This window comes from Paroedura picta, chromosome 5 (assembly GCF_049243985.1).
Source record: "Paroedura picta isolate Pp20150507F chromosome 5, Ppicta_v3.0, whole genome shotgun sequence".
Taxonomy (NCBI): domain Eukaryota; kingdom Metazoa; phylum Chordata; class Lepidosauria; order Squamata; family Gekkonidae; genus Paroedura; species Paroedura picta.
Genome location: NC_135373.1, coordinates 103146406 through 103171945, shown reverse-complemented (window position 1 = coordinate 103171945; position 25540 = coordinate 103146406). Strand labels below are relative to the sequence as shown.

The 25540-nt window shown below is 40.9% G+C and overlaps 1 protein-coding gene across 14 annotated transcripts in view; it reads right to left on the bottom strand.

Annotated features, from left to right (window-relative positions):
• Positions 1-25540, bottom strand: part of RBFOX2 (RNA binding fox-1 homolog 2) — a 219649-nt gene that overhangs the window by 124652 nt on the left and 69457 nt on the right. Inside the window, exon 1 of one of the 14 annotated variants that reach the window (XM_077339649.1) lies at positions 8852-9298. The exons of the other annotated variants lie outside the window; for them this stretch is intronic. Coding sequence (XP_077195764.1) covers positions 8852-8896 — 45 coding nt within the window. The 5' untranslated portion in view covers positions 8897-9298. Of the gene's footprint in view, positions 1-8851; positions 9299-25540 lie in introns of those variants that run through there. 14 annotated transcript variants of the gene reach the window in all.

Genomic DNA, 25540 nt, shown 5'->3' with positions numbered 1-25540 from the left:
TTATTTATTTATTTAGATGTATATACCGCCCTCCCCGAAGGCTCAGGGCGGTTTACATTAAAACTAATCAACGATACATGAAACAGTCTTCGTTAAAAACATACAGTGATTAATAACAGTGGTTGTAACCATATAACAGAATAATGTAACAGTATAACAATATAATAAAATAATATAACGATGGAACAGTGCAATACCACAACAGGTCCAGAGCGCTCTGGTGGAGTTCTGGGAGGAAGGGGGGGAAAGGGGGGGAGTGGGGGGGAGCGGGGGCCCTTAATTCGCTGTTGGTTGTGCCTGGTCTCAACCAAATGCCTGGTGGAGAAGCTCCTTTTTGCAGGCCCCGCGAAACTGTTTAAGCTCCGTCAGGCTTGGGTTCCTTAAAAATTTGCGTTGATGCCTTCTGAAAATGTATTTTCTGTAATCTAATGTGCTCAATAATAGTGAAGCACATATGTGCAGCAGAGAAAAAAGTATCTGAGCGAAGATCAGAATTCTTTTGGGGAAACAAGGCCTTGCCCTATGGCAAAATGCTACTTGGAGATTCATATACTTTGTGGTTGGACAGAAAACATTTTCTGGTCACTTGCCAAATTCTACCAACTGAGGTTTATGTTGCATTGCAAGATTTTTCCATTTGCTTATTCAACATTCTGATATACACCCTTCATTTGCCTTGTAATTTCACATTCACAATTTTAGTTTTCAGTTATATGCTGATACTCTGGTTGCTTTCAGAGCATCAACAGCATGGATCTTTCAGATTCCTTTAGTGAAAACTGCAATCCAGTATGAAAAAAATATTGTAGATCACTGAGGCCAACTTTGCAGCCAAAGCCCCTAGTGCAGGCTTTCTCAACCAAGGTTTCATGAAACCCTGAGGTTTTTTGATGACTCTGGAAGGGTGTTCCAAATGGGTAGGAACTAATTAATTCTTTATAACATTTGTTAAATTTATTAAATGTTTATTGGGTGATATGATCATATATGGCAGGGGCCGGCAAATTGTGGCCCTCCAGCTGTCCATGGACTACAATTCCCATGAGCCCCTGAAAGGTATAGCCCCTGAAAAGAGCTCATGGGAATTAATTGTAGTCCATGGACAGCTGGAGGGCTACAATTTGCCCATCCCTGATATATGGTCATGTCAACCTGTTCCTCCCCCTCCCAAAATGGACAATGATGGGCTTGGAGAAAATGGGAAGGGAAGGGGTCCCAGGTGGGTGTGTACACAGCAATGCTTCTCAACCATATTCTGCATGATCACATCATTCCTAGGGTTTCCTCGAAGTCTGAAGAATATTTCAGGGGTTTCTCAATGGTAAAAAAAATTGAGAAAGGCTGCCCTAGTTAAACAATTGCTTGAAATAGATTGTTAAACTCCTTTGCCCACCAGATTTGGTCCTTGAATTTTATGAGAAACCATCAATACATTAAGAATAAGTCTTCTGGTCTCCTCCAGTCTGTATATCCTCTGTTGATGAGACACTGTTGTGATATCCAAGGGTGGCAATAAAAATGATTTATTTATTTATTAGATTTTTATACCACCCTCCATATGGCTCAGACAGACAATTGATTTTTGTAAATCATTATTGCAAGTATTACAAGTACTGCAAGAAGGGGAGCTACGTTTGAAGGCAAGATATATTGACACTATTTCCTTGTTCTAATAAACTATTTACTTTTAAAAGAAGGGGATCACTGAGATAATTACAGAGCTACTAGCTACTTTTCTCTATATCTGGAAATGTTAGAATAATAATCTGATTTGTTTATAAACTCAATGGGTATTATCAAGCAACATGGCCATTGCTTTTTAAACTTGTTCTGCCTGGCCAGAAAATTGTAATAGAGGGTATGTAAGGAACTATCCGGTCCTGCCTTTTTTCTATTTTTCTGTTTTGTTTTAGCAGATAGCACCTAATCTAAAACCCTAAACACTGAATAGTAGTAGCATAATACGTACTGGAGGAAATCAAATAAACTTGGAGTTAGGTCCTCCAGGAACACTGGCACAATTTTCTGTGAAGGTTTCACAGGAGAATTAAGGAGTCCAATGACCTTCTATTCTAGTGCACTGCATTTTTTAAAATGTATGTATGTATGTATGTATGTATGTATGTATGTATGTATGTATGTATGTATGTATGTATGTATGTATGTATGTATGTCTTCATTCATTCATTCATTCATTCATTCATTCATTCATTCATTCATTCATTCATTCATTCATTCATTCATTCGGATTTTTATACCGCCCATTCTTTACAGCTCTGGACAGTTTACATGGAACATTATGTAATTCTACATGGAACATTATAATAATCTAATCTATAACACACAAGTTTCAATACAATATCACAACAACCAAGTAACAAATTATAATACAACATAAATAACAACAACACTGGGGAGATCAAATTTGTTCAGTCATGGAAAGGCGTCTCTGGGGGGGCCCAGCAGATTTTCTCAGTCGGTCAGCCTCAAGCGAATGCCTGGTGGAGGAGCTCCCTTTTGCAGGCCCTGTGGAAGTTCGAGTAGGGCTCTGATTTCTTCAGGAGGCTTGTTCCACCAGATGGGGGCCAGGGGGAAAAGAGACATTGGCCACTATATCCTGCTTTAGACCTTCCTGGGAACCAAGGCATTTGAGTGGATCCACATTGCTTCATAAAATAGCTTGAAATATTGGGGCTGGGGAACCATGTGAAATGGCTATTCAGGGCTGCCAAAGTCCATGCTGCATTTTGTAAACAACATGGCAGCCATGAGATGTTGAGAGACTGACCTTCTAAACACTCAACACCATGCATTTTGCCAGCAGCTCAGTCCAGAGGATCTAAGTTTGTCTGTTTCTGACAGACCCTTGCTATCAGTAGATACCCAAGGAGGCAGCTGGGGCTCCTAATAAAGTTTGCACGCCAGCAAAGAAAGGGATGATTACCTGGCACTTCTCTAGCATGTGTACCAGTGTCATTCAAAAACGCTGCTCTGCCAGCAGAGGGATGATACTCTATTAATCACAGCAGTGGCAGGTGGGATAGTATTAACTCATGCAATTTAAGCAGACTAATAAGAAAAGAATGATCACTTCCCTTTCCCTGATATAAGAAACCCTCTTGACTCCAATGTATAATTAATGACAAGATCCTTTGTAACCAAATGTAGCACTCTGGTTAGCATGTTGCATTTGGACTAGGGAGACCCAGGTTCAAATGCCCAGTATGCATGGAAATTTTGGGGTGACTTTAGGCTACTCATTCTCCACTAACCTACTTCAGAGGGTTTGTTGTGGGGATAAAAGGCAGGCGGTCATGGGACAACCACGTGTGCCATAGACCCATTATGCACAGGGGGAATAACGCACATTCGGGGTGGAATGGCGGCGACTAAAATCACGGATAACGCACGGTGCCGGCTGCAACCGGCCGCAGCTTCGGTGCATGCTGCCCCAAAAGCCGCGTCAGTGAAACGTGGAAGAAAGCGCAGCTTCCGGGTGAGCGGGGCGCAACCAGAAGCGGCGCCCGAATCGCCGCGTGCATAATCGGTTACTCTGGGTTTTGCCGCCGTTGCGCCCCACCCCGTGCATAACCGGTGTGCGTCGCGTCTTCCCCCTCCGCGTTTTCCATGTGACCCGAAATCGCCGTTTCGGCGCCCGTGCATAATGGGCCATACTGAGCACCCTGGAGGAAGGGCAGGACAGATATGGAATAAAAAACAACCCGACAACTAGAATGGCTGCATCTAGATAGGCCTAGAATGAGCAATAAGGCTACTTCATATATTGCCTCTGAGAATTCTCCGTTTGCTAACTGTTTTCAAATCTATTTGGCAGTGGGCAAAAGCCTTTGTGGAATTTTTTTTAAAGCATTAATTGACTGAGAATATATTCAGTGACACTGTACTTTCCCAGTCTTTCTGTTATATTTCCTCTAGAGAGATTTATGCCTATAGGTGTTTGGAACTACTATTTACTTAATTTATAGACTGCCTTTCCCCCTGAGACACAAGGAGGACTACCAAGCATTAAAAAAATGCAGTCAAATAGAACAAGACATTTGGCAAACTATGCAATATGACAAGGATTACAAAAAATTAGGAAATGGAATTATAAAACTAAAAAAATTCACGAAGGATATCATCATCATTTGAATTTATCGCCTACTACTCTCGGCAAAGCCTGCTCGTGGCTGGTTACAAGATAAAATAAGTAAAACACAAATCCCTTTAAAAAACCCTAAAACAGAACAGTTAATAAAATACAAACACAACAAGGTCATGACAACAGACCAATCCCCCACCTACCCCTACTGGGGACCAGGAGAAAACACCTGGCCACCATTATTGGAATATGGTGGAATACCTTCCCTCCTGACAATAAAAACAGAAAATAAAAAACACAGTGGCACAGACCTTGTTCTCCAACACAGAATGAAGGTATGTAGGCAGCTTTTTATCTTACCCATTTGCTTCATTGCATTTGCCGTCATGTGGGAGCACAGGAGAAGACGCAGTCTTGCAGATAGGAGGGTTCAAGGCCATGAAAGGCTTGGTTGTATAAGATACCCAGGGCCTTGATTTGAACCCAGGAACTGATAGACAGCCAACTGAATGATTGCAAAATGGGTATAATATGCATATTCTGCCTAGCTTCTGACAGCATCTGAACTGCAGCATTCTGTACCAGCTGGAGTTTCCTGACTAACTAAAAGAATGCCCCCCCCCCCCCCCCCGTTTTGGGTACTATTCTTGAAGCCAGCCCATTTTCTTAACAGATTCCACAGAGAAAGAATAAGACCTACATTTTAATTTATATTTCTCTCATTTCTGTATGGGTTCACAAAGGGAGCAAACAAACCTGAAATCTGGATCTGTGGCTGGAAATAAGAATCAAGTGTAAGGAACCACAATTATCAGAATAAATGTTAACAGAGAGACATTTAAATATAGAATCACATTACATGAAGTGCAAAGGGGGTTATATTCCAGTTTGCTTGCCACCCTAAGTAGCAATCAGATAAGAATCTTGGGTCACGTTTTTTGGATGACAGGAGCCGTCAGGCTAGCCAGTACCACCACCACAAAGGCCTACCAGAGGTTTTCCATAACCCTGTGCAAATTCCTGAACTTATAGCTCTTGAGCTCATCAACCTGAATTGTAGCCCTAGAAATTGTCAAGTCCTTTGCATCTCTCAAAATAGCATAGCAGAACTCAAATAACTGATAAATGGAGCCCCTCCACTGAACTGAACCCACCAGCCTTTCCAAGAAGGAGTGCAATCACAACTGAAATGCTGTGAAGGAGATAAATTCTTCTGGGTCTCAGCACATAGTAGATTTTGAGGAACAGAAAAGGGATAGGAGAGAACTGGCAACAGGAACATATCAGAATAATATTAATACAGGCTTTCCGGGGCAGGGGGCAGTGGAATCAAGCCTCAAAACTCTGAATCTACTTCAGGATACCTGATCACTTCAAGGAATGATTAAGGCTGATCAAAATTTCACTGCTCTAAAGCTCAGTGACAAAACATTCCAGCCAGCCTTCATGATCAATCAAAGAAAGAATTGAAACATGGGAATCCAAAGCCCTGCATGGGGAATACCCAGAAAGCCTCAACAGAGGAAATGTGGATGCAATCTCATCTATGAATTGGATAAAAGCAAAGCTGACATCAAACAGAAACAAATGGTATTATCACTGCTATTCAGGATTGCAACTGCTAACCAATAATTATTAAAATCCAAGACAGCAGATGCAGACAATTTGTAGAAGATGTAAAGACAGAAACAATATGTCTAGGAATGGGTTGCCCAATACATAATTTCTTCTCAGGTTCAGACTACAAATACCACCTACCATCAAATAGGTATTGCAGTACCAACTAACAAGTTTTGAACTTCTCCCTTAGTACAAGTATAGTCCTCCCAACCCAGTTGTGGGGAACGAGGATTACCATTTGTACCAAAATATAGCTATCTGGTAAACAATGATTGCAGGTAATTCTAGAGGTGGTACTTCTGTAGGATGAGGTTGTCCTCTCCCTAAAGACTAAGATGTGAAATGTAGGTGTTCTCTTGGACATGGCTTTGATCTTAGATGTGCTGGTGCATGCTGGGGGAAAGAGATCTTTTCACCCGCTTAGGCTGATACACCAACTATGGCCTCTTCTGAAGAGATCTTACTTAGCCAGATATATATGCACTGGGGACTTCCAGACTGCACTTTTGTAATGCACTCTACATGGGCTGTATTGGAACAGCTCTCCAGAAATTCCAGACGCAGCCAGAATGCCACTGCATAGTTCTTAACAGGAGTTAGCTGGCTTGATAACATTATATTTACTCTGTTATATCTCTAGTGGCTCTCAGTTTATTTCCAGGCCTAATTCAAAGTGCTGGTGGTGACCTTTAAAGTCCAAAATTACTTGTACCAGAGTATTTCAAAAGTTACTTTTTCCAATACTAACATATGCATATTAGATTCAAATGGGTAGCCGTATTGGTCTGAAGTAGCATAATAAAATCATAATCCAGTAGCACCTTAAAGACCAACAAAGATTATTCAAGGCGTGAGCTTTCGAGTGCAAGCTACTTCATACTGAGGAAGAATGCTTGCACTCGAAAGCTCCCACCTTGAATAATCTTTGTTGGTCTTAAAGGTGCTACTGGATTATGATTTTAATATGCATATTAGTGAGACCTTATCCCAATATTTTCACAAAATGTAACATGTCTACGTAGGACAAGCCTTTTCAGCAGTAAGGTTGATGATATGGAATTCCTTCCCCCATGAGGTACAATTGGCATCACCACTGTTAAGTTTAACACCAATGCAGAATACTTTTTATGCCCTCAGAAAAAAGAATAACAAAATCTGATTCTCTTTCTCCTAACACTACCACTATAAGAAATGTTGCTATTTTTCTTTACTACACTTTGTTGAGTTTTACATTGCTGGTTTTAACGCTTGTTGATTTTTACTGCTTTAATATTTTATACTGTTTATTATTCTTGATCTCATATATTTTAAAATTTCTATTATTTTGTAAGCCTCTGAGGCAGTATCCTGTGACCATAAAGCAAGATATAAATACATTAATTCATTAGAAAATTATTAATCAGCTATTATAATGATCATTATATTTCACATATGAGATGGAAATCAGCAAGACTTAAAAAAAGAAAATAATACTTAGCTTGGAAATAAAGTATGCTTTGACATTTTAAAAAAAATCACATAGCCCTTTCTCTTTGAGCTCTAGCAGTGGCAATGGAAAGGTGGAAATCCTTTCAAGTTTTTACAAAATAAGTAATATATGGCATACCACTTCTGAACTTGCCTTGAAAACCCTATGGGATCACCATAAGCTGTGACATAGCAGCACTTTCTACCACCACAATGAACGGACACAATAAAGCCAAATTAAGCAGATTCAAAGTTGCAAAGCCAATTTTCAGGAGAATTTCCTTAGGAAGTATGTATATCAGTGAAGAACATAATGCACAAGTTTCTCATAGGCCCAAACAAAGAGAACCAGAGAATGAGGCTCAAGCAGTTATGAATTAGGTTTACCTTAACCAAAACAGCAACCAGCTAGTCATATAGGTTCTTCTATGGACAATGAAGCTAAGGTTCCCTCAGAAAAAGTACAAGTTAGATTAAACAGACTGATGGGCAACAGTGATATACCATGTGAGTGCTAAGGCTGATAGCTCAGGATCTTAATATGTATCCTTAATATTTAAGCCATGAAAACAAAGTGAATACTACTTAGTTGCTATGTTTTAAATTATTTACCAGTATTGCTATAAAATAATTTTCAAGTAAAGTTCTAAACTTGTCTGAATTCATTTAAGTGAAATTACTGGCTAAAGAAATCATAATCAAGTTGTCTGATTAAACTACTTTAGATTACTGGGAATTTTAAAAATATATTTACACAACATTACAATTTAGACAAGCACATGTTTTTAGTTTTGTTTACTAAATATGTCAAGATCAGTATGCTGAATCAGAACCCAAATTTATTTAGGACATCAGAATTTGTTTCCAGAAAGCCCATTTCACAGAATTCATCCCTATTAGATAAATCACAAAAAGGTGCCATTCTACAGACTTGCCCTATAATTATGACGTTTCTAAATAATGATGGAAGCTTATTATAGTAAGAAGCTCGGGATACAGGATCCCCCATTGCAGTAAGCACCACCCACTAAAGAAGAAATGAACAGCATCATTGTCCAACACTCTATATCACTATAGTAGTACTAATTCCTAAAAGCACTGAAAGCTTTTGCAAAGCACTTGCAAAAGCCAACATGAGCATATAACTGTGTTCCTATCAGAACACCAATCGTACACGTGCAGTCAAAGGCTACAGCAGATCACAAAATTTGAGCCGTGTCACTTTGCTAAGAGTGAATTCAAAGTGGAAATGGTACTTTTCTGGTTGCTGGAACTAGAAAGGAGGTATCTTCAAGTCACATGCTCCTTAGTGATGCACCACCCATCAACCAATGAGAAGGCCTTAGTGAATACCATATGCGGGATTTTGATGTAAGAAAGCCATTTCTCATCCAAGAAAATGCACAACCACCTTTCAAATCTGTGTCAGGAACCATTTCTTTAAGGAAATATAAATTTTCCAGAAGAGCCTTGGTTCTCAAATTTTCAATTTGGATCTGGCTGTAGGAAAAGATCTTTTAAGGGTGTGCAGTTTGTACCTCATAACAAACAGCTGAGCTTGGAAAAATATCACCCTCTCTAAAGCAGCCTAGGAAGCTAATGTACAATGGGAAACATGCACAACACAAAGCAGCAGCCCAGTGTGATCTTTCCTGTACTTACCTGGACAACGGGGTACTGGTAATCCATACAGTATACACCGTACATAGCCAAGAGATTCTCCAGTTATATAGCAGACAAAGAACTGGAAACTGCGAGCCTGCGTCTCCCCCTCTTGCAGTCTTGTGCACAGGACTCTGGCAGTGCTGTGAAATACTTGGCTCAGGCCTCTGGGTTTATACTCAGGTTGATATTAGCTCAGCTGAAAATACAGGAACTGCCTGACTGGGTTCAGATCAGCCCCCCTGCTTCCCCAGTGGGATCCAGCACCGCTAAACCGAGGTGTGCAAGGAAGAACGAGAAGCCTCAAAAATTACAATTCCCAAAGTGAAAACAAACAACCGTCCTGCAATTCCCAGAAGCAGAATGACAGCTGGGAAGAAGGGAATGCAGCAGTGGACAAAGGAGAGAGGAAACAGGCAGGCACATACGAGCCAAAAGGATATATGTTCTGGGCACTAGGTGCGTCAGAGGGAACACTCTCAATCTAGGACAGTAAAAAGCATTTGGGACTGGTTTGCCCTCCACCCCCAGACCTTCCCCCCCCCCCACTGTCCCAAGCAGAGACAGGTGCTGGGATTAGCATAGCAAATCCTTCTGACGATGCACAGGGAGGGAAAAGAGACGCCACATTGATATCTGCAATGAAAAGGTTTGGGCACTTTTTTTTTTAACATGACCAAATATATGATCGTATCATTTAACACCTCCCTCTCTGCTTTTAACCCAGACAGAGACAGCTGCTTGAATCAGTACTGAAGTGGGAAAGGGAGGGAGAAAGCAATCTGAAGCCACTGAGAGGCCTTGAGCTATGCAGGATGCCTGCTCTCAGCTGTTCCAGTCAAACTTGGGAGGATTAATTCTGGCTGTCAGCAAATGGGATCGGAGAGGGCGAGAAAGGGGGCTAGGTTTGGAAAAGCCAGCTGCTCTTCCCATTTTAGAAAACTTCCCTGGACCATTCCAGAAGCACGCATTCCTACGAGAGGATGTTGGAGATCTAACAGACAGGGACAGATGCTAAGATAATCTGATAAAGACCAGCAGGTTCAGAAGTTACTTTTGGAGCCACAAATGCCTTGTGTGTTATTTGTAACCTGAGATCAGACCAGTAATTCTTAGAAGGCTGAAAGTGGCCTGAAGGGAATAGCGGGGTACAGACTATGCCTTCATCAGCAAAATTCAGAACTTTTTACTGTGGTCTCCAAAAACCACTCATAGTTTCCATTGTTTGAGTGTCTAGTTGACCAGGACTCCTAAAATATTTGAAGACAAATAGATGGTTATCCAGCCTCTGTTCGGAGTCAGATGGTTATCCAGCCTCTGTTTAAAAATCTCCAAAGATGGAGAACCCACCACCACGCAAGGAAGCCACTGAGAAACCGCTCTAGCCATCAGGAACTTCTTCCGGATGTTTAGATGGAATTTCTTTTGAATTAATTTCATCCCATTGGTTCTGGTCTGTCCCTCTGGGGTAAGAGAGAACAACTCTGCTCCCTCCTCTATATGGCACCCTTTTAAATACTTGAAGATGGTTATCAGATCCACTCTCAGTCGTCTCCTCTCCAGGCTAAACAGACCAAGCTCTCCTAAGCTTTCTTCATACATCTTGGTCTCCAAACCCCTCACCATCTTTGTTGCCCTCCTCTGGACACGCTCCAGCTTGTCTACATCCCTCTTCAACTGGGGTGCCCAAAACTGAACACAGTGAGACCGAAGCAGAGCAGAGTAAAGCGGTACAATCACCTCCCGTGATCTGGACACGATACAGCCCAAAATCCCATTTGCCTTTTTAACTACTGAGTCACATTGCTGACTCATGTTCAATGTATGATCTACTAAGACTCCTAGATTCTTTTCGCACATACTACTGCTAAGACAAGTTTCCCCCATCCTATATTGGCGTCTATGGTTTTTCCTACCTAAATGCAGAACTCTACATTTGTCCCTATTGAGTTTCATTTTATTTTGTTTAGACCTGTTCTTGAGCCTATCAAGATCACCCTGTATTCTGATTCTGTCTTCGGTTGTGTTTGCTACCCCTTCCAGTTTAGTATCATCTGAAAATTTAATAAGTATCCCCTCTAATCCCTCATCCAAATCATTTATAAATATGTTGAACAACACAGGCCCAGGGACAGATCCCTGGGGCACTCTGCTTGTCACTCTTCTCCAAGAGGATGCTGAACCATTAACAAGTACCCTTTGGGTACGATCAGTCAACCAGTTATCAATCCAACTTTTGAAGTAAACAAATTATAATTTCAGTTTTTGATTCTTACATGATGTATTTACCTATTTTGTTAGCTCCCAAAAGCAAGCAGAAGAGATCTGAATCCATAGTACTGACAAATGGGTAGAGGAGGAAGAGAAGAAGAGTTGGTTCTCATATGCCGCTTTTCTCTACCAGCAGGTGTCTCAAAGTGGCTTACAATCACCTTCCCTTTTCTTTTTCTACAACAGACACCTTGTGAGGTAGGTGAGGCTGAGAGAGCTCTGATATTGGGAGGGGGGACACTTTAGAAATCACACTCCAGCCACAAAATTCATCCCTTCCATGTTGCTCTTCCTGGAGCTTGGAGAGGCTCAGTTCTACTCCCCCCAAGTTTTCTGGATGCTCTCTCTCTCCTTTAGCATTTTCAGACATCATTGAATTATTTTAGAGAAGTTGTTTTTTCAGTTTACTTTTCAAAGCCATATGTTCCTGAATACTTGGGGAGTATGTGTGCTGGTTTGTGTCATCCCATTGGGCACCCAGGCAGATATAGTGTTGGAATGTATATCTGAATCTGATCTATCTGGGGACACATGGTCAATCCAATTCATACCCACATTTGAAATAATATTCATAGGAAAAATTTCCAGAAAATGTGATGCCCTGGTAAATAAAACTGAACTCTGGGAAAAATGAAGTATAGACAATATCAGTGTTAAAGTGCATCCTTTATAGTTCAGCATATAAAATTGTAATATTAGGCATATTTATGAGATATGAGAGTATAAATGCTTTAGTTTGCTACAAGCAATTGTGAGTCTGCGCAATACACAAAACACACAACTGCAAACTGTATTCCATGCTACCACAGCACATATATATATTGCTTCCTGCCATCTGAGAAGTAGGGAGAAAAAAGGAAGTTGAAAATAGAAAACACAAATTTTGTACTAAGGAAACTACAGTTATCTACAAAGAAGTATTCTCACATAGGCGAATGTAAGCCGCTTTGAGACTCCTTCGGGTAGAGAAAAGCGGCATACAAGAACCTTCTTCTTCTTGATTCCCTGATCCCCCACATGCAACCAGCTGGGTGACCTTGGGCTCGCCATAGCACTGATAATGCTGTTCTGACCGAGCAGTAATATCAGGGCTCTCTCAGCCTCATCTACCTCACAGAGTGTCTGTTGTGGGGAGAAGAAAGGGAAGGTGACTGTAAGCCACTTTGAGACTCCTTCGGGTAGAGAAAAGAAGCATATAAGAACCAACTCTTCTTCTCTGGCCATTCAAACAGCTCACCTCCTCCTTTCGTGGAACTATGGCTAAGACTTTGCTTCAACTTCCAGAAATACTTCAATCTGGGCACATGTCTGTAAAAATAGACTCCTGGAAGAATATCTGTGGTTGCCAAGACCACTGTTGACTAGGGAGGACAGTCACAGGAAAAAAGTGGCTATTGCAGCGTAGCTCAGATAAGTTAATTACCCTTGCTTTGCAAAGGAGGAGATATTCTTCACCCTCCCAGTAAACCACTGCTTTCACTGAGATTGCAAAGAGAAGTTCTGGGGATATCATGCAACAGGATGTTCAATTCCCTTAATATTTGGCACTGCAGCTTCCATGAACATCCCAAAGTTAGTGGCCAACTTTGAGACTTTGTTTTTTGATGAGTTCTGCTTCCACATTCAGATAGACAGACAGCTGTATACATCTGTTTATTGCTAGACCTTAATTGTGGACAAAATCAGATGGAAAGAATAAATATACTAAAAAAATATAATGCTTATGTCTACCCTATACACAGCTAACGCTACACATTGTCTTACATAAAACTCTTCTGATATCTGAGTGAAACCTTTCCTTAATATTGTTTGCAAAACGGAGGGGAAATAACATTAGTTTTGGTGCTTTCCAATATTTCCCATTTTTCTGTCTCTACTTCCAGCTTTCACATTTCTACTCATAGGCATAACCCTGATGTCAAAAGGTGCTTACTAGTGCATAGTATTACTCTCTGGGGTGGGATGAGAAAAACAACATGAAACAGGGCTCTGTTTCCAAGAGAAGGGCTCTCAAATGACCAGCCATATTGTAAGGAATGCAGCTGCTCAAATATCAAGAAACAAGTCAAGAAAAAAATGTTGTAAAATAACAAAAATGCTACTTAGAAATGGCAACTCTGAACAGACAGGACTAGCTAAGGAAGCCACACATGGAGCCGGAACCACAAGTACAAGGTCACTCAAAGAAGTAGATCTTTCCCACCATCCCCCTCCCCTAACAATCTCCAGTAATACTGGGAAAGGAGGTGGGGCTACTTTCACTCAATTATCTTGCCATACTTCAGTGCTCTCTGCCCTTATACTATCCACAAGGCTCCCCTGACTGTCAGCAACAACGTTTGAGGGATCACAGGAGACTGATGAGGGGGAAAGAAGGTGGGAAATATTCCAAGTCCCATCTTTCCAAGTCATTTCCATGATACTGAGAAAGCTGAAATTTGTCACGTCTTGTTATAGGATACAGTAGCTCCCAGGAAAAGCAGCCAATCTGAATATGAATAATTTCTACACCCAGTCGTCAAGATCTTAGGAATGGCATTTACCTATAGAGGCCAGGATTTCAGCATGGAACCAAGCCACTTGTGTGATGGATGCCTGGAGTACGAGGGACCAATTGAAATAAAGTTAATGCGCCAAAGGGGTGCTTCCTACTTGCATGTTCTAGGGAGAGAAGGCAGTTGCTTATACAACACAGCTCACATTTCAGTATTTCTACAAACTGCCCCAGGCACTTGTCAACAAGTCTTTCTCATACTTTATGACAAAGGTCTCAGCACAGATAGGGACTCTGTGGATCCAGAATTAAGGACCAGTTCAAACGCTGTTCCTAAAGAGGAAATATATATATAAATTAATAAGCAAGATTTGGCAGCATTAAGCACAGACCAAGGAATATGTTCTATTGCCTATCGGAAGATCAAAAGAAGATGACACAGATGGCAGGAAAGAAATGATAGCAAAAAATCAAAACAAAAAAAAAATCAAAGGAAATGCAGATAATTAAGCTTTGCTACCAATGCCTCATAACAGTGTAATTCCAAAAGTGACCTTCATAAGGAAGTAACCCCTTCCATACTTAGGATTCAGCGCTCACCCGCCGAAGAACTCTCCACTAGTACATATTGCTGTATTCATTTGTGTTTGCAATAGTCTGTATTCCTTAAAATACAAGCAGGGGCTTGCCCTTCGAACTATTAGAAAACTCAATTGCCCTACAGTAGGCTATCAACAGTTCAAAATATCCCTCAACAGGGTACCCTGTGAATTAACAAACTATGTACTACATGGAATGTGTATTATCCATTCTTCCCTCACAGACTCAACTTATGGGGGGCGAAAGATGGGACTGAAACCAGACGTCTGACTAGTCTAATGACTTCCAACAACATTTCAGAAGGCATCTCTAACAAACAACTCCCGTATATGGGGCCCAGTTTCTTGCATGTCCTACAATTGAGGGATTCACCCGGAATCTGCAGCATCTTCATCTCCACTCCAAAGGATCACACACATACCCTGCGACTCAGCAATACGGAGCTCCCTGGTCTGGTACCAGCCTCCTGCCCAATTCAGACCTCTAATCTCCCCGACTTTGATTTAATGTAGCAATTATTAGTAATGTGGTTTGAAGGAGATAAATGGCCAATACTGGGCTGGCTGGCACTGACGTTCACTCCGCTCATGATGCGAGAACAGTTTTAATTAAAATCCCCTTTATGATAAAGGAGCTGCTTGACTGGATGTTTCTGTGAGGCCCTGATACGGAGCTTCCTCTAAAGCGGATTAGAAATCAAAGTTCCCCCTCTTCTTGCTACTGGCAACACAGTCACCATGTTGCCCCAAATGCAATTCCCTTAACCCAAGAATTGCTGGGATCAGGTAAGCCAGATGCAGATAATCTTTCTCCAAGGAACTACTCCTGCTTCCTAAAGGTTTGGCATGAAAGAAAACAGCTGTGACAACAACAATAGCTACAACCCCCACCCCCACCCCCAAAATTGTTTTCACCTTTAAATTAAACACAATATTGCTCTGTTTTCTAATACTGCAAACAGTACTACTTGGTAGGAGATTACATCCCAGCGATATGGCATACAGCAATACAAAAACCAGCTACAAATAACGTAGGTCTCTAGATAATGGAGCTTGCTCCTATGGGTCCCAGGACAGATCAGTTTTCAAACTCATTGATTGTTTCTTATCTAGAGCCTCTATACTATAATAAGAGATGCTTTATCTACATGCCTCCTCCTCCTCAATGCATACAGGCACACATGCCCACCAACAAGGCGTAAACTGATGACAGCTTATAAGAAAATAGCTTATGGAATATACTAAAATGAATGTTAAATCCCGTCTTATTTCTTTAATTTCTCGAGCCAGAAGCCATCCATCACACTGAAAAAAACAGCCCTATGGATTAATACACAGCAGGTGGAGAAAACATTTGTGGCCTCACAGAACAGAACAAGATGGGAAAACAAAGAATCCCAAGTCTGAGTGCACATCATTCTCTTATTCCTCTCAACCTTCCCTCAAGTTGCTAAATGGACCAGATAAAGATGCCAGTTTAAGAACTGAAATTCTTCATGACTTTTGAGGTATGACATCTTGGTATTTGAAGACTCTGGCAATATCTATACAGGAACTCAGTTTCACTAGATAACTGAACGGTTCTGTCTCCTTGAGAGCCAGCTTGGTGTAGTGGCTAGGAGTACGGACGTCTACTCTGGTGAACTGGATTTGATTCCGCGCTCCCAGCTGGGTGACCTTGGGTTCGCCACAGCACTGACAAAGCTGTAATATCAGGGCTCCCTCAGGCTCGCCTCCTTCACAGGGTGTCTGTTGTGGGGAGAGGAAAGGGAAGGGGACTATAAGCCGCTTTGAGACTCCGTCCAGTGGAGAAAAGTGGCATACAAGAACTAACCCTTCTTCTTCTTCTTCTTCTTGAACTTCTTTTACCCACAGATGAGCCTTCTTTCCAGACACTGTATTCTGCAGCAGTGCCAAAATTATAGAATCACTGCCTTCTCCTAGCACACAAACCATCTTTTCAACAGACTGCATGAGTGGATTTTTGAATGTGTGAATTCCTCTAGTACATAAATTAACTACAATAGCTCAAGTCTTGGAAATAAACAGGATGACATGAGTTAATCACTAGGGTGCGACTGTTCTAAAAAGTAACCTCAGTAAAACCCCAGTTCCCTATAACTGTCAGCACAGAAGAAAAAGCAGGTCAGAAACAACAGCCTGAAGGTACAGTATGGTCAGGCCAGCAAACAGGAAAACAGCTTGGTGCAATTAACAAGATTAAAGGGGGATTTAATATCAGGATAGAGAGAGTAGCGGGCAAGATTGATCTTTACAGGATTAGAGCCAGATTCCTACTAAGAGTGCAGTGGTCCAGAGGATCAACATCACGTAATGGGATTAAATCAAGAGCAGCTTTGTTTCGGCATCTGAATCCATAGCATCTGTACTACCACCGCTGCAGTTAACGAGCAAGAGAGTTCTACCGGAATCAGATGGGATTTGTGTCATAGCATAGCCGGCTATACTTATGTTCCAGTAACAAAAGCTATAAAACAAATTCACGGAGAGAAGGTGAAGTATGACTTGGCCTCTTACAGGATGTTGAAACATCTAAACAGAGTAGGTTTTAAGAAAGTCATTCTTAGCAAGTCATATTTTGTCTTAAGGAAAATTTGAAAGGATTTCTTCATAATAAAGGGGGGGGGGGGTTTTGAGGCATTCACAGCCATAATGGGACATGCAAAATACGAGCTATTGATAGCAACTACTAACCCATAAAATTCCTAGGAGCAATATAAGTAAAAATCAGAGTATTTTCTCAGAATATTTTCAAATAAATTCTCATAATAGAGTCTTTAAGTTTACATTAAAAGTGGCATTAATAAGCCTAGCAAAAATTGGTCCGCTTTCACATTGACCTTTTCTAGAGTGGCAGTTAAAGAGAGCTAGCTTTTACAAAAAGGAAAACAAAGAGAACACAACAGGGCACAGAAATAAACATCTATATTAATCTCACAAATATTATCTCCTTTTATTGATAAGCATATAAAAATGTCATTTATTTAAGAGCAGAAATCACAAGGGCCCAAACAGTCCATGTGTCCAGAGAACCATCATGCCGCACATCCCACACGTTGGGCAACTCTGGGTATGGACACACTACACAATACCTAAAAAAGAGGTTTTAACCTTTTAAATAGGATAAAGCGCACAGGAGGTCTGCACTTCATAACGTCTTCATCGGCAGAAATGTCAGGCTTCTTGACAAGAAGGCTGGCAATCTCTCGTTCTAGGGAGACATGTGAAAATCTGTTCCAATTAAATTAGGCAGTCTGGACGGTAAGAGGAAATACAGAAACATGCAATGCTTGGAGCAGAGGGAAATAGAGTCAGAATGGGGGGGGGGGGAGTGAGTGAGCAAGGTACCCTGATTTAGATAAAACACCCTCCAAGGTATCTTTATTGACCAGGAAAGAGAAGAAATATTGGAGACACAAGAGCAATATTTACAGGGACAATACTTAGTATTCTAGCTGTGTAGGCAAATGGCTGAGAAAGCTCTAGAAGCCTAGGATGCCGGCCGATCATAAAGGTGGCGCCAGCCTATTTGTAAGCAAATTCCAATATCAAGGTGACCAGTAGCTGAGGGCCTTCTAGCTTGGGCAGAAATAGAAGTAAGGAAAGAGGAACCAATTGAACAGCTCTACCAAATAGATTCTCATGGGAATGGCTGCTGTTGGGGAAAACGGGACGTGTTTAAAACATCGTTTAGGAAAGGGAGGAATAGAAATTGAATACATAAATAAAAAAAATCAATAAAATCTACATCATTAGTCCCTCTCTCAGGACACAGCTCTTTCAAAATGTATTCTACGCATACGATCACAGTGTCCCATCTTGTTCTGAAAGGCCAATTAAGACATCTCTTTCAAACAAACACTTCTGATGACCATTTCAGCGGATAATGACAATTCAGGGAAACCACATCATTGCCTGACCAACTAAGGTGTTGCATCACTTCCAACATCCATCCAGTGCTTTCAGAGCTACAGTCCCCTAAGCAAAGTCTGTGCAAAGTTCAAAGGCACAGATGTCTACATGCTGTACTCCGTAAAACTCTCCCTGTAATCATTATTCATTTCACTAACAGCACCTTCTGCAGAAGGGCAAATGAAAAAGTGTCATGAGTAAGACCATGTTGCTAAGATCCAGGTTTGGCAGCAGACTTGACTTTCCAGTCCCCAGGGTGGTGGTGCTGATGAGCTCAGAGACTGAAGGGAATGAAACAGAAAATATCCTATTCAGTCCAAAGCAGCTCGAAATTGAGCTTCTCGCTTGTACAAGATATTTTAAATGAAAAGGTTACAGTAGACCAAAGCAGACATTTTCAGGATACACTGACACCATCCTTCCTTAAAGTCCGAGTCAGAAGGTTGAAGTTAAGGTTGCATTTTCACAGAGTGCTAGAGAAAGCAGTCGTTTGAGCTGATATACAGAAAATTCCTTTAGGAATACCCCACTGTATACGTTTAGGTGAGCGAAACAGTTGAAAAGTTGAATGAACATTATTTACCTATAAATTCTAAAAAATGAAGTCCATTTCCACAAAATACGGGCACTGATATTTCTTCCCTCTCCCCCTTTCCCTGAACTCAGGGATATAAAAATGGTTATCTAATCTAGGCTATAAGGGAGCAGATTAAGTAAACATGGTAGATTAAGAAGGGTTTTTACATTTTAGCTGACAGCAGTATACAAGCGACATGAATTTTTAATTATCAATTTAGAAATGTAAGCACAGAGTATGAAAAAAAACCCAATTTATTTATTTGTTGGTAAAATCACTCCATACCAAAAGATCTGTGCTAATTACCCATCCTTTACCAGGCATGATGTACTCTTTCCTCTAATGCCCTAAACGAGTTGGAATCAGATGACCTGAAGGACCATCTCTTCCCATACTCCCATCCTGCGAGTATCTCAGGTCCTCCTCTCTGTGGCCCTACCTTCAGAGACAAAACAGGGCATTTTCTGTGGTGGCATCTTGCCTCAGGAATGCCGCCCTCCATCTTGAGGCTCATGCAGCACCTTTCTTTCTTATAGCCACTACACCAATTACATCTTTTTACCCATAAGGATAGATACAAATGGGTAGCCGTGTTGGTCTGAAGGAGCACAATAAAATCCAGTAGCACCTTTAAGACCAACAAAGAATAATACATCTTTTATCTTTTTACCCAGGCTTTTAAAATTAACAGGTTACCTCGCCAGTTTTTTCAATGGTCTGCTTCTGCTTTATGCATAGATTTTATGCTGTTTATTTCCAATGGCTTGTTTCTATACTGTTATGTCATTTTAATTGTAAGCTGTCTTGTGCAGGACTCCGAAGAAATTGAATTCCTGTGATTTGCAATGACACCTTTGATACCAGGGAAAGTTTAGTGGTTTTTCAATGAACCATTGGTAACACAATTTCCTGTTTCAACCTTTCTTGGTCATCTGCCCATTTTCTTCGGTGTGCCATTACCCAATTTTCAGACATCATGTTTCCCTCAAGGAAAAGCAGTGATATTTCAATAATGCCATTTATTTAACATGATGGTAGCTTGCCAAACACTTCTGCACAGATGTGGCATCCCAGAATATTTCAAACAGGTCATCCAGAGATAAAGAATTGGCATCCCATAATGTTCCAAGCAGTCATCTGGAGATAAAGTATTCAAGAACTATGCATTTTCTAATGTTTGTATGAGGACATCTTGGAAGTGCTAGTTATGGCTCTTTGAGACTACAAAATTAATCAGCGGCCAAAAAATCCTAATGGTACAACAATGTCACCCTTTAGATTTTCTTTTACTCTGCGTAGTACACAGTGCCCTCTCAGTCTGTCTTCACAAGAACCATGTGAGGCAGGTAAGACTGGGAAGGTAGAAGCTGGCCCAGCTTCACCCAGTAGAATGCATAGCACAATGGGGCTTTGAACCTGGCTCAAGGTTGACACAGCCTTCCATCCTTCCAAGGTTGGTAAAATGAGTACCCAGCTTGCTGGGGAGTAAAACGGTAATGACTGGGAAAGGGAATGGCAAACCACCCTGTATTGAGTCTGCCAAGAAAACGCTAGAGGGCGTCACTCCAAGGGTCAGACATGACTTGGTGCTTGCACAGGGGATACCTTTACCTTTAGACATCCTGGCATGCTAAAGGATCCAGGGTGTATTAGAACTCTAAAGAATGAAGGTAGAACAAGAACCTCTTTGGCACCAAATACAATTCTTCCTACCTGAACTCCTGGCATCCTGTGCTTCATCTTACCCCACAGCAAGAATAGGAACACCCAGTACACTCTGTTCAAAAATTCAGGATGCATATGACAATGCAAAATGAATATGGAACTACATTGTTCAGGTAACAGTGAACATGACCAACACCAGTTATCTTCAGATACACCAAGCTTCCTACAGTTTGAAGGTGCAATTTGTGCAGAAAGCAAGTTGCACAGTTCTTCTAACTTGGCAATACTTGAATAAAATAAAAAAAACCCTGTATGAATATTGACAAAATTCAACACTCAACATCTTCCACTAAAATAGTTAGGGATCTAGTTTAAACACAAGGAAAAGTTTCTTATGTAGAATAATAGGAAACAAAAAAAGGGGCCACCAAGGTCAGGAATCTGTTAAACGCAATGCACTATTTAGACTGAAATGAAGAGAAACCTTCAATTCTAAGGATAATAGAGGTCACAAAGCAGGCAGTTTTTGGCCTACAGCTGAAGATCACTCCAATGAATTCAATTATTTGAAGATGCAGACATGAATTGACCATGTTGATGTAAACATCCAAGTATGCCAGCTAGCAAAAGTCTTTTGCAGATTGTTGAGAAGCCACAGTTGGGTGTTTCCAACCAGGAGTCAGTCCTCTTTATATGGAAAGACATCCACACTTAGACAATGGAGACAACCAGACGTAATGGTCATTCATATTGCAAACATTTTTGGAGCACTTAAAAATAGCCCAATGGTAGAATTCTCTTCTAGAGACAGTCAGTCTGTATAGCAAAACAGAACTATTTGTAATGATGCCATCATACATGTACATGAAAACGAGGGTCCTTTAGATCAACAGATGCAAACGCCTATGCCTAAATGCAAACTGCCTAGAAGGATACTGTATTGAATTTGTAACTGGTGATGTATCCCCAACAGGATAGATGGAGACATCCATCTTTTCTCAATGCAATAAAAATAGAGCCCAAAAAGAAGTTGCTATGTACCAACTTCTTCTGCAGATTCTTGGGTATTTCTTACACTGAGAACAGCAGGCTGAATGGTACGAACAACTCCTTATTCATATAGGCTTTACCCATATGCTCTGAAGAAAGATATGGCAGCTGTCAGAAGAAATATTATTGGTGGGAAACTGAAATGAGAAGTAGCCCATATAATACACCTTGCACAGCATAGATAAATCAATCACCATCACATAAGAGTATCTGTTCTAATCATGGTCACAGAGACTAATAGAACGGTTCCTCAGCGGAACGCGCTTCATTGGAAGGTGGGAGGTTCTCCTTCTTTGAAAGCTTTTATGTAGAGGCGGAAGTGCTTGGCTCTTGTGGCCATTTCCTGCTTTCTGCAGGGAGTTGGACTAGATGACCCCTTGGGAGGTGGTAGGTTCTCCTTCTTTGGAAGCTCTTAAGTAGAGGGTAGATAGCCATCTGACAGAAATGCTAGTTCTATGAATTTAGGCAGAGTGGGTGAACAGAAGGGATTGTGGAAGTGCTTGGCTCTTGTGGCCATTTCCTGCTTTCTGCAGGGGGTTGGACTAGATGACCCTGGGGGGTATCTTCCAATTCTATGATTCCATGGCTGGCCGATCCAGTAATTTATAAAAGGTGTCAGCAAGAATAGCTCTTGACGAGGAAGACAGCCTCCAATCCTCCCATGTGATCCCAACCGAAAAAATGGTGGTGGCCCTTTCCTATAGGTTGATTAGCTAACTGTGGTTCTCAGTGACAGGGAGAGTTAGTGACCCTCAGCCAACATTAGTGTAAATGTGGCTGAGCAGATGAAGAACAGTTCTGAGGCATAAAGGATGTGATATCTCCAGTCTTCCCTCTGGAAAAGAAGGGTGAAATTTTAATATAACAACTACTCTGCACTATTGCCTCTGTCCCTTGGACAATGAAGAGGCACTGCAACCTGTCAAAGTATCAGTTCAAATTAAGTGGCAATGCCTGAGCTGGAAACCGAATAAATAAGCTGAGGGATAAGCATAGAAACAGCCAGTACTGTACTGAACAGGCAAAGGCATAGCATTCTGTTCAGATGGCAATATGGCTGCAACAAGTGAAGAGAGAAGCAAATGTTGGACCAAGAGAAATACGTAGGTTACCTGAATGTTTTTTCCCCTGTTCTTTTCCAGCTGGTATCAAACACAAATTGATTCAATTTTGAGACTTGTCCTTGCAATCACAACTTTTTTTGGGGGGGGGGAACCACACCATAATTACTGGTGGATTAGGAAGCAGCTGCAACCGGTTTCGCCAACAGGTTACAGAAGCTCACATGGCACTACCCAAAGGGTAGCTCACAAGCAGAAGGATCAGTTCTTAAGTGTCAGCTTAGCAAACATTTGACAGCGAGAGCAAGAACTGACACATATTCATTTCCTAGATATAAACTGATTGTGTTTATCAGTAGACGGGTGTTTGCTACCACAAACAAGTCTTTCTTTAAGAGGTCCAGTCTCTCTGCATGCGAGTGAGACGATAGACAAAATTAAAGTAATGAAGAAGAGAAGTATAAAATAACGAACACTCTGACTAGGAGAAGAAGAGCCACAGAACTTACAACATTTAGGGACAACAAAGTTTGCAAAGAAACAATGCTGCACCATAAGACTAGGTACCTACATAAAAGACCAGATTTAAGTAGATCACAAATTGATTTCTGTGAGACCAGACAGGTTTCAAACTTGTTCTCAAGCATGCCACATGGCAAACTGCTTTTCAAAAACAGTTTTCAATTTTCTACAGAAGTTTACTGCTCAAACAAAAGAAATCAACTGTTTCAACATTCTTGCATGAACCTAAGAAGTTACTTGGACTTTTTACTATTTTGTTTACATTTATTCATTAAAATATGTTTGCTCTCACATTCCAGCATAATCTCCCTCCCCGGAAAAAAGGGGTTCAAATCACCTAACAAAAAGAGTATGTCGTACACTAAACCAGCCCAGTCACCAAACCAATCATATCTTACCTAACAATAAAAATATGCCAGATCTGTAAAGATTGTTTCACAATTGCTGACCTTAACCACCTTCAACTGCCCTCATCAATAACTCAATGTCACACAGTTTTCCTAAATAACATGGAAAGAGAAGCCTTCCTTCTGCCTTTTTCTGGCAGTGCATCATGCGACTGAAGCCACTACCATACACCCAAGCGACCAGGCAGTGGCTACGCACAACTATAGGAGCAATCAGAAATAACAGATTACTGGGAGGACTGGAATCTCCATGCAGGTTCATAGTAGCTACAAAAGCAGGCTGATCAACCATCATGTTCAAAGATAAGCCACATATGAAAATCAAATGCTGTGGGAAAGGAATGAGAATTAGTATTACTCACATGAGACATTAAGGAGACCACAATCAAGAGCAGAACATTTGAGACAAATGGACCAGTAGTCATAATCCATCATTTCTTAAGATTATGCTATCAAAGTACATGACACTTTTCAGAGCAAGTATAAGTCCCGTCTCCCTAGATACCTAAAAAAAATTCAGCACTGGGAAAGAATAAGAAAAGCTCTACCTTCATTTGTAGAATATACTTTATACAGCAATAGTCTCCCCTTCAGAAAATGGGACTTTTCTGTCTCTTTGAAGAATATAAGAAGTATCTTGCTAACTCACACCACTGGTTCACCTAGTCCAGCCACCTGTCTCATGCAGTAGCTAGCCAGTTTTCCAGAAGGACCAAAGAGGTCAAGGACCTTCTTGGATGTTGCCTCCTAGTGCTGGTTTTGGAACTTTACTGACTCCGGGTGTGGCAGTTTCCTTTAGTCTTCATGGACAGATCACCTCCATGGAGCTGTCTAATCACCTGTGGAAAACATCTGTGTTTGTGGCTATCAGTACATTCACTGGTGTTAATTTCAAAATTATATTCCTCACTGAATAAAATGACAGTCTAACACCGTTAACCAACACTAGCAGCAGTATTCTAAAATATAGAATTTCACACAATTTAATGCAGGATCAGCATGGTGTAGTGGTCAGAGTGCTGGGCTAAGATCTGGTAGATCCAGGTTTGAATTCTCACTCTGCCATGGAAGCTTACCGGGTGGCCTTCGGCTGGTCCCACATGGCTCTCAGACTAGCCTACCTCACAGGGTGGCTATGAGCATAAAATGGAAAGACAGGGGGATGATGTAAGCAGCTTTGGATCTTCAAAGGGGAAAAGAGGGGGAAAGCATGGCCCCATACCTGGTCCTTTGGCCTTAGCAACTCAATCTGCAGAAATCAGCAAGATAAACTTTTCACAGTCTCCATACAAAAAGTAGTTACTGGAAAAAAAAATGTTGGCAACTGTAGGAAGTGCCTTCAGAAAACCCTACAATGGACAAGATTTTGACTGCTTTACTGACTACAATGTATTCCTCTAGTTTCAGGCCTCCAGTCGCATCCATAGGTCTTCCTTTTTAACTTTTGTCATTCCAACAGAACTCAAACACTGATATCAGAATTATATGGACACCATAACTAGTTTACTTTGATAACAGTAAAATATACAGATCTCTCTTACTTCTTTCTTCTTATAATCAACTAAGTCCAGTTTAAAGTGTTGGAAAGCAAGAAATATTAACTTTGCATCACTTATTCTGAAATGGTAGAATCCGAATTTAAGCATATTTTCCATGGAACAAAATTTTGATTGCTCTACAAAATATAATAATAATAATAATTTGGGTGTTTACCATCAAGCCTCTAAATCAGATATTATCTTGGCTAGTGGGAATGGGGCCTATCCAATTATTTATTTATAAATTACTGACCTACTGTAACAAAACAGCTCAAAGCTTCCAAGTTACAAAACAACCTAGCCTTTGTAAACTTGGAAGAAGAAAGTTTACACAACACTTTGTGTCCTGGAGTCTGGTAAGAATAGCAGCATAGTCAAGGTTCCTCGCCAGACAAATCATGATTATAAAATACTTCTGAATATTTCTTCCTTGGCTAGCATTCAATCATCATATAACTTGAGTTGTAGAGTCCTCCCTTCATTACACAGAAACCGCATCTGACAAAAATATGTACTATTGCCTGACACCTATGAGGACAAGGTAATTGTTTCTCTTACCTACAGGTGTCAGG